The sequence below is a fragment of the Thunnus thynnus genome, chromosome 23 (genome assembly GCF_963924715.1).
Source record: "Thunnus thynnus chromosome 23, fThuThy2.1, whole genome shotgun sequence".
In the NCBI taxonomy this organism is placed as follows: Eukaryota; Metazoa; Chordata; class Actinopteri; order Scombriformes; family Scombridae; genus Thunnus; species Thunnus thynnus.
The window spans coordinates 9861201-9874657 of record NC_089539.1 but is presented as its reverse complement, the minus strand read 5'-3'; the positions used below and the strand labels follow the sequence as shown (position 1 = coordinate 9874657).

The window sequence follows — 13457 nt, the reverse complement described above, 5'->3', positions numbered from 1 at the left end:
AGGTCTGTATACACTAAATATGAAGATACAGCCAGCAGATGGTTAGCTTAGCTTAGCATAAAGACTGGAAACAGGGGAGTAACAGCTAGCCTTGCTCTGTCTGAGGGTGACTAAAACTCTCTAATTAAGATGTTCTAGTTTGTTTGTTTAATCTGTACAAAAAACAAAGTATAAAAATGAAAAGTTTACAGGAAGTTTATGTGCAGGATTATTCCTTGGCGGGGCACAGTCTCTAGCTGTTTCCCATGCTAAGCTAAGCTAAGTGGTGTAGATCTTCTCATCTGACTCTTGGCAAGAAAATGCCTAAAATACAGCTTTTTAGAAGAATCATCAAACCCACTGCTCCCTACCAAATGGAAGTGTTAATTACAGCAATCTGATAGCATCGTAAGCGAAAAATTAAAAACTCAACAGCTTACTCTCTGTCAAATGAAGTGTTTTGCCAGTCAAATATTTAGAATTCTTCAGCGGGTGTAACCCAATAACAAAGCGAGTCTCACAGTGCAGAGACCGAGAATCAATTAATCTACAACAGAAAGACAAATCTGGAAGCCTCCTCGCCATCTGGCCCCCGCCAGTCACACAGCCAACTTGATAGAGGCGCCGATGCCTTCCAAGATTGCTGCATTGCCACTGAAGCTTAATTCATAATAATGAACTCTTGATGATTTCACAGGGTGCAAATTGCCATGAAAGGGGGCAGGTGTTGGATGGAGTACTAGCGTGTATCAAAGATGACAATGTCTGATGCTCTGTGAATAATAAAGATCTCACTGAGCTTGAGTTTAATAGAGATAATATCGTGGTTTTGTTGGAGCTGGGCACGAAATGACCCAGAGGTATAACAGTTTAAAACAGGGGCATGCCTGTGTTAACTGCTTGACTGCGACTGCTGCCCAAACAGGTGTTTATCCCAGTGTAAACACCTCTCACAGTGCCCCCTAATGGGCAAACTGAGATTACAGTGGCACCGAATGGTCAAGAAGCCAACTATAAAATGGAAGGAGGTCAGAATCACTGCATAGAGACACAGTTGTTGAAATCTCAAGGGAAATGCAATGCAAATGGCGGGTATAGAGATGGTCTTGTTTTATGTAAGCTACCATAGTCTGTGTCTACCATGGTAATTTTCTTATATTCTCTCCATGTTCCCCTGTCGCATACCTCTCTTTTTTTTCTCACACCCACATTGTGGCAAATGGTTCCCCATAAATCTCACACACAAATCTCATCTCAGGGAAATGCAAGCCTTCTATTAAAAAAGAGGAACGGATGTCAGATGAATATGAGATGAATTTGCCCTATGAATAAAATTCACAGGCCCTAGGTGATTATTACCTTGGGTTTATCAGGAAACGACCATATTACTCTATTTTATATCTTATAACGGCAAGAGAATATTTTAAATTCCCGTGCAGGAGGAATGCAGAGTTGAGGAAAAATGTGATGCAGAGCTGCTTGTGGCTATTCAACACATGGACAAACTTTGAATACAGCGGCTGTTCAAACAAGACCGGAAAGAGAATTAGACTTTTGAATGCTGGAGGTGTCATAGTAACAGAAGGGAAAGACATAGACACAATTCATCTGCACTAATGTCTAATTTGTGCAGATTTCTCTTGTTATGGAGCAAGCAGGCAATCCACTCAATACATATCGATATATATACCCAGCAGCATTCAACTGGGGATGAGGAAAACAATGGATTTCAGGGACATTACATAGAGCTTCCTGTCTCTAGGCGAAGCTGAGAGTATAATGCTTTGATTTATAAATGAGGATGCAGTCGTGTGCGCACATGTTGGCCTTTACATATATTTTGCACGTGCATTCAAGTGCGGATGAACTCAGCTACATCTGTGGGAGCTAAAGAAAACTATATTCACAATACATATGGAGACAATCTCCAGCTGGGAGTCAGAGGATTGAAAGCACATTCGCTCGAACATATGGCCCCGGCTTGACATTTCCTCTTTGTGTGAACTCTTGCTGACTCCCCTCGAAATGTCACAGCGCGGTGACCCAGAGTGAACGTGTGAATGGGCACGTATGAAAGAAAATTGATCCACTTTGCCTCTCTAAACACTATGATAGATGTGAATAATTCAAATCTAAAAATTATGCAGTTGATTAACTGATGCATGATTGGATATTTTTTGCACTTGAACTATGGCAAGGTGGTGCTAAAACATCCACTGATGGAATAAAGCCTTTTTTGCTCATCTGTTATTCTAAAATGCTTCTACTTTTTTGACACTATACTTGTTTCTAATACTTTTTACTGCCCTCGCTGTTCAATGTTAAGTCATGTGTATTCAAGCATGTTTTCTCTATCTGAGCACGCACGCTGCACAATAGCCTGCTAAATGAATATTCATCAGTGAACTTGTAGGTTAGGAATGATCCACAGGTTAATAAGGGATGGGAAATCGCTCATTACATGCTGTGAAGCTGGATAATGCCTGAAGCAGACGCGGAGATCAAAATACATGAACATGTATGCACAGGCCTCCAGACACTAGGCTCCATTCCACATTAAGAGAGAGTTCAAAGCTATCTGGGGTGCTATGTCATTATCAACCCTTTCATACTGCATTTCTTCAGAACATCAAAGCAAACACAGTTCAGTATCTGCATTCTACAATATGATCAGAACTTGAATGCTCAAAAGGGAGCATTAGAACATCTTTAACATTGCACTCCTACCACGGTGGCTTCAGGAGGGAATAACAAAATGTCATTGATTTATTTTGGATGCAAACAACTTGCCTGAAATGTTTCCAACATGTCCCTTGATACACTTTAATGTACAGATTATATGTGTTTATACACTGTATCGCATGGAACTGCATGAGATCACATGCCTGTAGGCAAACACATCCTCGTAACGACAGTATAGGTCTTAAAATTCAGGCCGGCAAAAATGATCTGCAGTTATGTTTATGCTATTGAGCAGCTGTAGTAATGCACTCTGGCTTTCCAAAACAGTTACACTGTTAAAAAATAATGTTTTATGGTGTGACAATGTTGTGGTTAAGGTCTGGTTAGGTTTAGGGATAAAGAACACTTGGATAGGGTTAGGGAAAGATCATGGTTTGGGTTAAAATGATCACTTGAATCATGGATTATACTTCCTTAAAGTTATGCAACCTTTATTATCATGGCAACAGTAAACACCATGACGTTACGTTTTTTTAAAAAATGGTTGGAAACGGGAAATGAACGGTGGTCTCCTGTAGCAAAGTCTGTTGTCTACTATCTATCTAGCCATCCACCCAACCAGCCTCCTCCTAACAGGGCAAAATCATCTTATTAAGTCACCTTATCAAGTCACCTAATATTGACGTCATCTTAACTACGTCACTTCCCCTGAGTCATAATTACTGCAGCCGCTAGATGGTGTAAACGTAACTAGAGGTTGCTTTTGCCAGCCTGAATTTTAGACCCATACTGTAATTTTTCTTGTGAGGACAGGCTGCTGCAGGCAATATGGCATTGTCTTCCTTTACATTGTATATTATGGGATCAAATGTTTAAATCCAATCTTAGAGAGCCTTCTCTGTTAGTAGACAGACAACAATCCTCTATATGATGCACTGTGCAAGTATCTGAGTACAGAGCATGCATTCCATCTTGTGTCTATTTATAGTTTTAAATCTGCTGAGGACTTGCTGTCTGGATTGAAAAGCAGCAAGATCAGATTTTTTTCTCGAAAGCAAATCATAACATGGGCCATAAATGCTGACAATATTGACCGACAGAAGAGCCTGGTTTTCAGCAACTCTATGAGACTGGGCATTTTTATGACTTTGGCCTCATCCCTTTTATTGCACTGTACGTTAAATTTACTACATTGCTACTCTCTATTTCCCGATCACACGCATTAATATCAGAGTCTGTCTGGCGCCCTTGTTTTATTTGAGCTCCGAGACGCCATCTGACACAATACTTTAAAGACAATATACAAGGCATGCCAATAAAAACAGACCAAAAACAAGCTGAAAAAATATACTGATGGGTTTTACTGGTATTTCTGCACACATGGATTTTTTGTGTTTAAACACACACTAGGGAGCTGGCAGGCTTATGGAAAAATGAGGGAGTCAAATAAAGATATCAAACAAGCAGACGGTTGTTTAAATTGTATCTGGATTTATGTGCGCTTGCGTTTGTGTCTGTGATTCCTCTTGTTTTGCATGTTCTGCTAAAGCTAGGGAATGATGTCTTTGTGATCTAATAAAACCATAATATTGCTTGTAACGATCAGACTCTGAAAAAATAAAAAAAACAGTAATAGAAGAGAGAAATGTAATTACTCTATTTATCAAGTCTCACACATTAAGAATATTGATTTTGGAGAAATTGCATATGTGCAGTACCTATGCAGGCTCATGGTGAATAAGATGACCATTGGGATACAGTATATTTCCACTTTTATGTTTTTTTTTAAATCGAAAAGCTTTATTAAGACATTTGGCTATGAATAACACACAAAAAACACGACTGATCTCCTTTTTCAGGCCCTGTGCAAAACAAGCTTCACTTCAAGAAGTCACAAATCAAAGGTATTTTTGAGGGGGCTTTTTTTTTTTTGTACCTTGCTGCCTCCATGAGGCCCATGGTGCTCTGTAGCTGCTTGTGTTGCTTCCTGCCTTTGCGGGACCAGGGTTTGGGTGGACCTGTTGTGATGGTGGTGGTGGTAGTAGGGTAGTGGTGGTGGTGGTAGATGGATTTTGGCTGTCTGTCAAGGGGTCATCAATGCTCTCCATAGTGCAAGAGTGTCGAGGGGGACTCTTGTCGCGTCATAGAGCCTGAGGGGAGAGAGGGAGAGGAGACGGGGAGTAGGAGAGGGAGAGGGCAAGGCGGTATGGTTATCAAGCTCAAAATGAGGATGCAGTATTTATTTATGTTTTTGTTCTCCCAGATTCAGACACAGTGACACCATCTCCACCACAACCACCACTTTCAGTTTTATCTTGTGAAGGTGTCTTGAAAATGTCCTTTTTTTGGCTTTGCGCAAACCTGGTGAGCTGTTCTGTGCTTGTGTTCGTCACAAGGAAACTGTTCCTTGCGTATAATGTTAAATATAGACGTGTGGGAGTAAAACAGGGTCTGATTCACTTGGAAGCAAGCCTTGTGGTTTTTTATTGATTTTTACAGACTTGTTAAGCAGTAATGTGAAATAAAATTTAGGCATGATCTCTCTCTATTTTTCATCTCAACTCAAGACAGCTTGCATGAGAGAAAGAGAGAGATTAAAAAAAAAGCATGAAAAAGAGACTAAACAGAAACCAACATGTACTTTCTCTGTATTTCCTTGTAATTAAAAAAGACAGACAGATTGTTAGCAACACTCAGACAGAGACCTCACACATTTCATCTTTTACATGTATTTCATGATGCGACAGACTGGTTACCTGCTAAATGACCCACTTTAATTACACATCAGTGTGTTGTTATTAGGGGCATGGCATGACAGAAAGTGATACAGAAAAAACAGCACAGACTGCACCAAGTTTATGATCATTATAGCAAAAATAGCCTATGATAGCCTATGAAGTTATACATCTGCAGCACTGTAGTTGGGAACCTCTGGTTTAAGGCACTGATGAGATAATGAAATACAGTCTAGGAAGCCCAGTTGGAGTAACAGATGAATGCATTTCAAGGGTTATCAGATGCCAAAACAAGCCAATAACATGGCTTAGTCCTTAAATATTATGTATATCTGAATTTGATAATTTAGATTTTTTTTTACATAAACAAAAAGATACACTGTTGATATATGGATTGATAATTTCTTCCTAATTCTTAAAATAAATAAATAAACCATTTTAAAACCTATTGTGCAAAATAGGATTTTAAATTGGTTTAAAAATAGATACATGTTTTTCCCAGTACAGCAAAAATATCCTTTATTTACTCTTGTGTGAATGACTGTGCAAATGTTTTGTCCTTGAATTTGTGGTTGTCTGCTTGTTCGAATGAATCTGCAGGTGCTTACAGTGCGAGCACACGCCAGCAAAGATTTCCTGCTTTATGAAATCCTTTACCTTTTTTGGCCAAATGAAAATGACAAACTCTGAAAATGGGCAGTGCTGACACTTTGGCTGAAATACAGGCAGGGACTCAGGGACTTCATAGGCCAGTGGAGGCTGTGGGCTTAAGCAATAATGCTCACTTAGCAGATCGATCCCACAAATTCTTGGGCTGTTGATAAGAAAGATTATTTTTGTCTGTCCCTCTTGCCCCCTCTCTGTTAACAGCCCCAATATCTTCCCCAGGTTCCCAAAATGGAGGACTTGGTATTTTCCACGCAGTGAGGTTATGCTGACTTGGCTCCCTCTAGAAGGAAGCTGGCAGACAGAGCTAATGGTAAGCAGCAACAGGGTCTCTTTCTCCTTGTCTCTCGGCCTGTCTGGGGTGGCCAAGCAGCTGTCTTCTTAGCAGTGATTCTGTTCAACCCACTGTTGGATATGCCTGGAGGGCCCAGAGGGATCAATTACCAAGGTCGGTACTGACCCAGAACCACAGGGGGGGACGCAGTGATGGTGGGGTGTTGGGGGATCCCATCAGGCCCAGCCGGAGCTGGATCCACAGAGAGACGGAGAGGAAGAAACAGAGAGAAAGCGATGGAGGGGATGGGGAGGGAGGCCCTCAGCACTTGCTTACAAACCCCGATCGAAAGAGCTTTTTCATACTCGGCCGAACACATGCTGTCACTGGCAGATGTATAAATGCGTAAATACTCTCCAAGCTTGCAGGGAGATGCAGACTGGCCAGGGGATTGTCTTCTGTAAATGGCACCCTTTGTAGAAAAAGGCTGTTTGTGTGAGGATGAAAACAGCCTTTAACTACATGCATATACATGAATACACATACAGTATGAGGACTCTTACCCTCTTCCACACCCCCAGAGTGTATAAAATATGCATATGCATACACATGAGCTCATATTATGAAACATTATACTCATGCTCAAACATATTTCCTCATTCATTCCCTGCTTACAGAGGTATGGACTGTTCCTTCTCTACTCTCAATTCTCCTTTTTCCATCCTCTCTTCTCCTCTCCTCTCCTCTCCTCTCCTCTTCTCTCCTCTCCGCAGTGAAAAAGTCTTGATTACAGTAATCACAGTCTTTCTCTCAGTAGGTGCCACTTCTGCTCATAGCACTCTGTTCACAGCCTAAATTCCCAATCAGGACCAACCTAATGGAACGTATGATTAAGACCTAGTTAGACATTTAAGGATTTTCTTCTCTTCATTTCAGTTATTCTGGGACTGTTTTCCTCATTTTGAGTTACTGTTTCCTGTAATGTCTGAAAATGCCAATAATGATGTTGTATCATTACGTGTGAAATGCGCAGTACTCAATGAGAAGTAGAATGCATTTGATTGAATTTCAGGATAACAAATGATCTTTTTAGACTTGCTGTGTGTTGATCATTTGGAAACACTGGCTGAAGCATTGTGTACTCTATTCAGGGCTCCGTGAAGAACGTAGCAGCTGTCAAAAAAGTCTCAACAGTTTTTTCCTGCTGTTGGATTTTATGCAATTATAACTTAGTGAAAGAAAAATGACTTTTGAAAGGAGTGTCCTTTTCCTCAAATTTAACAGGCACCGAAAGGCTTAACAACAAGAGTCACTGCCTGATGTGCAGCAACTGAAAATGACTTAAATAATGTTTTACGCTACCATTCGTCTCACTGACTCCAATCTCTTTTTTCTTTCTTTCAGTCACTCTGTTCTTTTCTTCTCTCACACTGCTTTTCTAGCTCTGTTTTGAATTGGTTGTCTTATCAGGCTGTCACAAAAGCCGTCAGATAACCTGAGGTGATTTTGCTTTTCTCCTCTAATGGCGCACTCACTCTGCCTCTTTCTCGCCTAGCTCCCCGCGTCGGCGCATGCAGAGAGAGATAGCTCCTTGCGCCGTTTCATCTGACAGTCTAAAATGGTGGAGGGCACAACGAAGAGCATCCTCCTCTCTGGAGAGAGACAACAGCAAGCCTTTCACTGAAAGAAGGAGGTATGGGAGATGACTGCTGAGACTGCATATCGCTTTGCAAAAAGAGAGAGCTTTTGGAAAGGCAGCAAAGGCAGCATTTGACTGTGGTAACTGTGATAAAATGTATATTTAAATCATTTAGCGTCATAGAGGGATTAAAGTATTTTGAGAGTTGGAAATTAACCCTAGTTGCTGCCTTAAGGTGTACTTTTATCTGGTGATTGATATTTTGTTGTCAGAATGCTGTGACCGTTACTTGCAATGCGTTGCGAACATTGGTCTGGTACTATAGCAGTGGTAGGCAATATATATAAATATCATCTTGTTACATCTATTAATGCCCCCACATTAGGAGACCATTAAAACATGGTTGTATCATACAATTCCAACAGTGCATGGTGCTGAAATTATTTTCGTGTGAATTCTAACAGTGTTTTTATTCCACAACTTTTGCCTTAAACAGATTTATTCTTCGCAAACAGAAATAGGAAGTTGCGTGCTGATGCCATTTTTTTTCTACGGCTACAACAGTACTTTCAATCAACTATAAATGAAGCAGGCTGCTGTGTGTGTATAACCAATAAAGTACATGTCTAGTCTCCAAGTGTAACACAGAGCATATACTGTATTTGCATATGAGTCATATCTACTTAAATGTGTGTTAAAATAAGCTGTAACTCTAGTACTCCAATACTCCTCACTAACTACGGGGGCAGTACTGTCCCCCAGGGGAGCATTCAGAGAACATTGGAGGGTGCTGGAAGCAATAATTTTGAAAGAGGGGCTTTGACGTGTTCTTGAGGGGCGTTTGTATGTGTGTTTTAATTCAAATTTAGTCCTACATTCAAATGCACATTTTCTAAATTTTATCATCAGACTTCAGGGTTTTTTCCCAGCACTGTCAAGTCTTTTTTCATCAGTTTTAAGTGTGTAACTACTTGTGTATTGGGCTCTGAGTGTTTCAAAAACACAGGTGACCTACTCTCAATACTGTACCTGAACGCCTCATGTGTAGACACAAGGAGCTCTCGCTGATGCTGCTCTGCTAAACATGCTCCGCTTTCTGTGTAGACACGGAGAAACTGCTGAGCCTCTACTGTGTTTTGCTGTCATTTATGGTCGCGCTCACTTCTTTGTCCTCTCCTCTGCTCTGTTTGTCGGTGTTTGTGTTTAGCCTAGTTTATAACATATATTAAAATTTGGCAAGTTCTTGTAAACTTAGTTACTGGCTCAACCCAGCCCCTCTTCTCAACCAGCAGCAGAAGGAGGAGGACAGAGGACAGGAGGACTGACACAGTATTTTACTGACATTTTTGATTTCTTTCCAGTGAGATATTATTGGACTTGAATCTATTCTAAGCCTGTTCTGAATTGATTCTTTTTTTTTTTTTTTTTAAAAAGATAACATAAAAAACAAAACATTTGTTTAGTAATTAACAGATTAGAGTAAAATGTTGGCCTTTGGATAAGATAAAGATAAGATAAAGATAAAATTTTAACCGTACCATCCCTACAGCTGGCTAGTGACTACAGCCTGACTATGGGAGGATGAGAAAATCGCTGTTCAAATCCACTCACTGTTTTACCAATGTTTTGGTATTATTATTTTTTATGGCACACAGTGTGTTTTTTTAAAATAAATATTGTAATTAATATAGTCCAAAATTATGTGGAAATGCATAGTTTTTAGCCAAATAACATAACATTTTCTTGGGAGAGACCCCCAAACCTGCTGACTAAAACCCCTGTGGGGTTTGACCTGATTATTTTATTTGACTGCTGTAGGTATGATTATTTAATCAACTGGACAGCATCATAAAACAACAACAATCATATCAGCAAAATGGCGTAGAACAAGAAAAATGCCGCCAGTACTCTATTGAATACCTTAGCTATGGATACATATCCTTCTGCTTTTTTTCCAGTAGCCTCAGACTTTTTCCTTGGTAGGCTGCTCTTGTTTTCCATTGGAACAATTAATAAGAATGCTCCTTGTTTGGCACTGGCACCAAATTACCGCTTTCTGATTGTCTACTGTTTGTGATCAATAACAAGACCTAATTAAAGTTTGAATGTCAAATTTCTAATCGTTGCATTTGTTTAACACTCATAAATATAATTTCTATTCACATGGCTTTTTCGCTTCCTGGGAAACTAATGATAATGATATTCCAACTGTTAAACAAATCTGTTTATGTGCTTTTTTAAATGATATAACACAGAATAATAACCAACATCAATATTGAGGGAAGGTAATTAGCCTACATTTGAATTGATAGGGGGCAGTAAAGGACCTGGATAATGGATAGGGGGGCGCTGGCCCAAAAAAGGTTGAGAACCACTGCTTTAGACTCTTAGTTTTGTTTCTGTCTCATTTTTATTTGTGCTACAAACTACGCTGCAGAACATTTGAACATATTGTACAGTTAGTAGTCAGCTTAATGTAACTTGGAATATTCTCATTTGCTAACATCACTTATGTTTTGACAGATCTTTTTGGCTGCTATGTATGCAAGTGATTATTCATCATTTTTATGTTCACGTGTTCCTATACGTCACACGTTTTGGCAGGCATCCAGTTTTATGTCCTCAGATAAAACAGAAAGAAAATAAAGTGGTGACTGATGTACATAAACTTGAGTGTCCATGTGCATTTTAATGTTTTATTAATACAGTTAAGTGAACTCAAGGAGCTCATTCACAGTCTCAGAGATATGGTTCATGTAAGGAATTCCATTTTCTGTTAGGTCAGTCCTGTAGAGGAGAAACTTGTCACTCTATCATCGGGACTCTTGTTACTGTTATAAATTATGTACTATAGCTGTAACATTCACAAGTGTACCTCTATTTGATATTTGTCCTTTTCAGCTGCAGTCGTTGAGCGCTGCTAATAAAAGTAACCTCGCTCAAAACATCACTGTCACTGTCAGTAATAAGCAATGTACATATCAATCTTCATATGTTTCTTCTGGAGTTAGGCTTAGAAAAATCCATATTGCATTTTTTTATTGACAGGGACAACATGTACTCTTCAAAGCAGGGTCAGACTAAGATAAATGTGTAGTGTGGCGTGAGGATGGGAGGGGGACACAGAAGAGGAGAGAAAAGTGAGAGATAAGGAGGGAGAAAATGTGAGCGCAAAATAGTGAGTGAAAGTAAAAAGAGGAAAAGTCTGAAAAGGAGTCAAACAGAGAGAAAACAAGTATGCGAGGAAGTTATTTTTAAACAGAGGCACATCAAATAGTTGCTGCTGAAATGAATGACATTGCTTAGGTTAACGGAAGACGCGCAGCATTCATCTGATCTGCCTCTCAACTTATACTGAGCCATGCTGGCAGCTAAAACAGAAGGTAGAGAAGAGGTCAGTGGTGTCATCCTGAACAACAATCCTACTCTGTTTGACAGAGAAAACACAAACTCTCAAACATTTGACCAATACATGCAAACTGCCTCCTGACATTTGTCCAAAATAGCCCTTTATGGGGCTGTGGGGCTGAGTCAGATTGACTTGGCTTAGTCAAATGCCACTGGGGATATGTCTGTTTGTCTGCATTGATGTTTTCACACAAACACCTGACAGACAGGTCGGACATGTTCATTGGACTGTGCACTGCCAACAGTCAACCTTAGGCAATATTGGGGTGACTGCAGTTTGGACGTAACCTTGAAAAGCCTTAGGGAAGGGTCCATTTGTTCAAAATTAACCAGAGGGAGGGTGAGGGGTAAATTGTTTGTTTTGCTTTTGTCCGTGATTCTCCCTCGAGTCCGCAGATAACAAGAGATTTATGTAATTTTTGCTTTGGAGAATGATGCAGCCCCCGAATCGGCCTTAACCTTTAATGCATTTTAGGCAATTCTAGGTTACATGCATGGTTGTGAAGTAATGTCTTAAATCTTCCTGATACTCCTCAACTTGCCCAAGATTAAAGGGAGCAGTCACATTAGGCAAGACCATCCATCACATAGATTAATATTTTTAGAAGAATTTTTAAACAATGACCCGGGTCTGCTTGTTGCCAGTTATTAGAATCCTTGACAGTGAAAGCTGCTTAAATACGCACACACACACACACACACACACACTGACTGGCACAGATGAATGCACATATCTGTCCAGCCATTTGACTAGCTGTCACCAAGCTTAAAGTAGCCAATGAAGCAAGCAAGAAATACCTGTCACGTCCCACATATTGTCAGCATAAGCCGATGAGAGGTACATTGACTGACATCCTAAGCAGGATATGAAATGTACAAGTAGGCCAAAGCGTACAAAGCAACCCTTTGCAGAGAAGTGGGGACACATATTCACAGTTATGAATATGCAAATAGTTGGGGACACGCACTAACAGACATCAGCGAGAGCATGTTAACACACACATAAGAATGCTCGTGCACTGGATCTATTAGCCTATGAACACTCAGTGACCATTGCATTTGCATACTCAAAACCCCTGCTTCCTGTGATGCACAGACACTGGCTCCTATCTGTCAAATATAATACATGGATACAGCTTTATGTTGCCTATGACTGTGTGTGTGGGCTATCTGCCTGCCCAGATAACAAATTACACTGTAGGTGGAACATGTTACAGCTGTCACCTCAGTCTCTACAGCCAGGTACGTTCAGGTTTGTGTCAGGGCACTGAGGGACGTGCACGACCAGTGCTCGAAGTGGTCCGGCACTCACTGATACGCAGTACTGGCACTTCTACGTTTTACTTTTTGGTGTACTGTGATTTTATCTTGTGCATTGGCACTTCTCACAAGCTGCCTATCTGGTGCGTAGCTGTAGGTGAAGGCTTCCTTTTTAGCTGGATAATTCAGTGAATAGCGGTCAATGAATACTGTTTCAAACGTGACTACACAACCAATAAAAATATAAAAATTCTTGTTTCTTGATTCTTGTTTACCAAACAATGATGATAGGTCAGACTTTTTGAGTGGCAGTGCATTTTGCAAATGCCAGATTGTGAGCAGCTCCTCCTCTTTCACTCAGTATACAGCCTGCGCATTGCGCAGAAGCTTACTTTTTGCTAGCTAGCTGCTTTTAATGTATGTTAAGATAAAAACCATTGCGAAACAGGGCAGTTTGCTTAAGTTTGTCATAAAAAGACATTGTGTGGACCAGGAGGAAGGGACTACTTCTGCACCAGGTTTCTCCTCTTACAAGTACCAAGTAACGACACGTACATGGCTGCTAATTCAGCTCTTTCCCCGTCAGCAGCAGCAACAAGTTGTGCTGTTGAAAGACTCTGTTTAACTGTCAGTTGGATAAAAACTGGCATCAGGGCATCGCTGATGACATACAGACTGAACTCTTTCTCCCTGCTCTCCTTTAAAAGAGAACTGACTGAAGCTTTGGACTATAATGAAATAATTTGAGTGTTCAACACCAATAAGCCCCGTCGTCTCCTGCTGTAATCATCAAAAGTAAGCTAATTTACAATTT

The 13457-nt window shown here is 40.3% G+C and overlaps 1 protein-coding gene and 1 long non-coding RNA gene across 3 annotated transcripts in view; one reads left to right on the top strand and one right to left on the bottom strand.

Moving 5' to 3' along the window:
• Positions 1-9295, top strand: part of LOC137175872 (uncharacterized) — a 159778-nt gene extending 150483 nt beyond the window's left edge. For both annotated transcript variants that reach the window (XR_010925736.1, XR_010925733.1), the window contains 2 exons: positions 6285-6375; positions 7892-9295. This is a non-coding gene — a long non-coding RNA (uncharacterized lncRNA). The remainder of the gene's footprint in view (positions 1-6284; positions 6376-7891) is intronic.
• LOC137175871 (chemokine-like protein TAFA-5) overlaps positions 1-13457 on the bottom strand; it is a 99168-nt gene that overhangs the window by 1778 nt on the left and 83933 nt on the right. Inside the window, exon 4 of the mRNA XM_067581785.1 lies at positions 4598-4811. Coding sequence (XP_067437886.1) covers positions 4803-4811 — 9 coding nt within the window. The 3' untranslated portion in view covers positions 4598-4802. The remainder of the gene's footprint in view (positions 1-4597; positions 4812-13457) is intronic.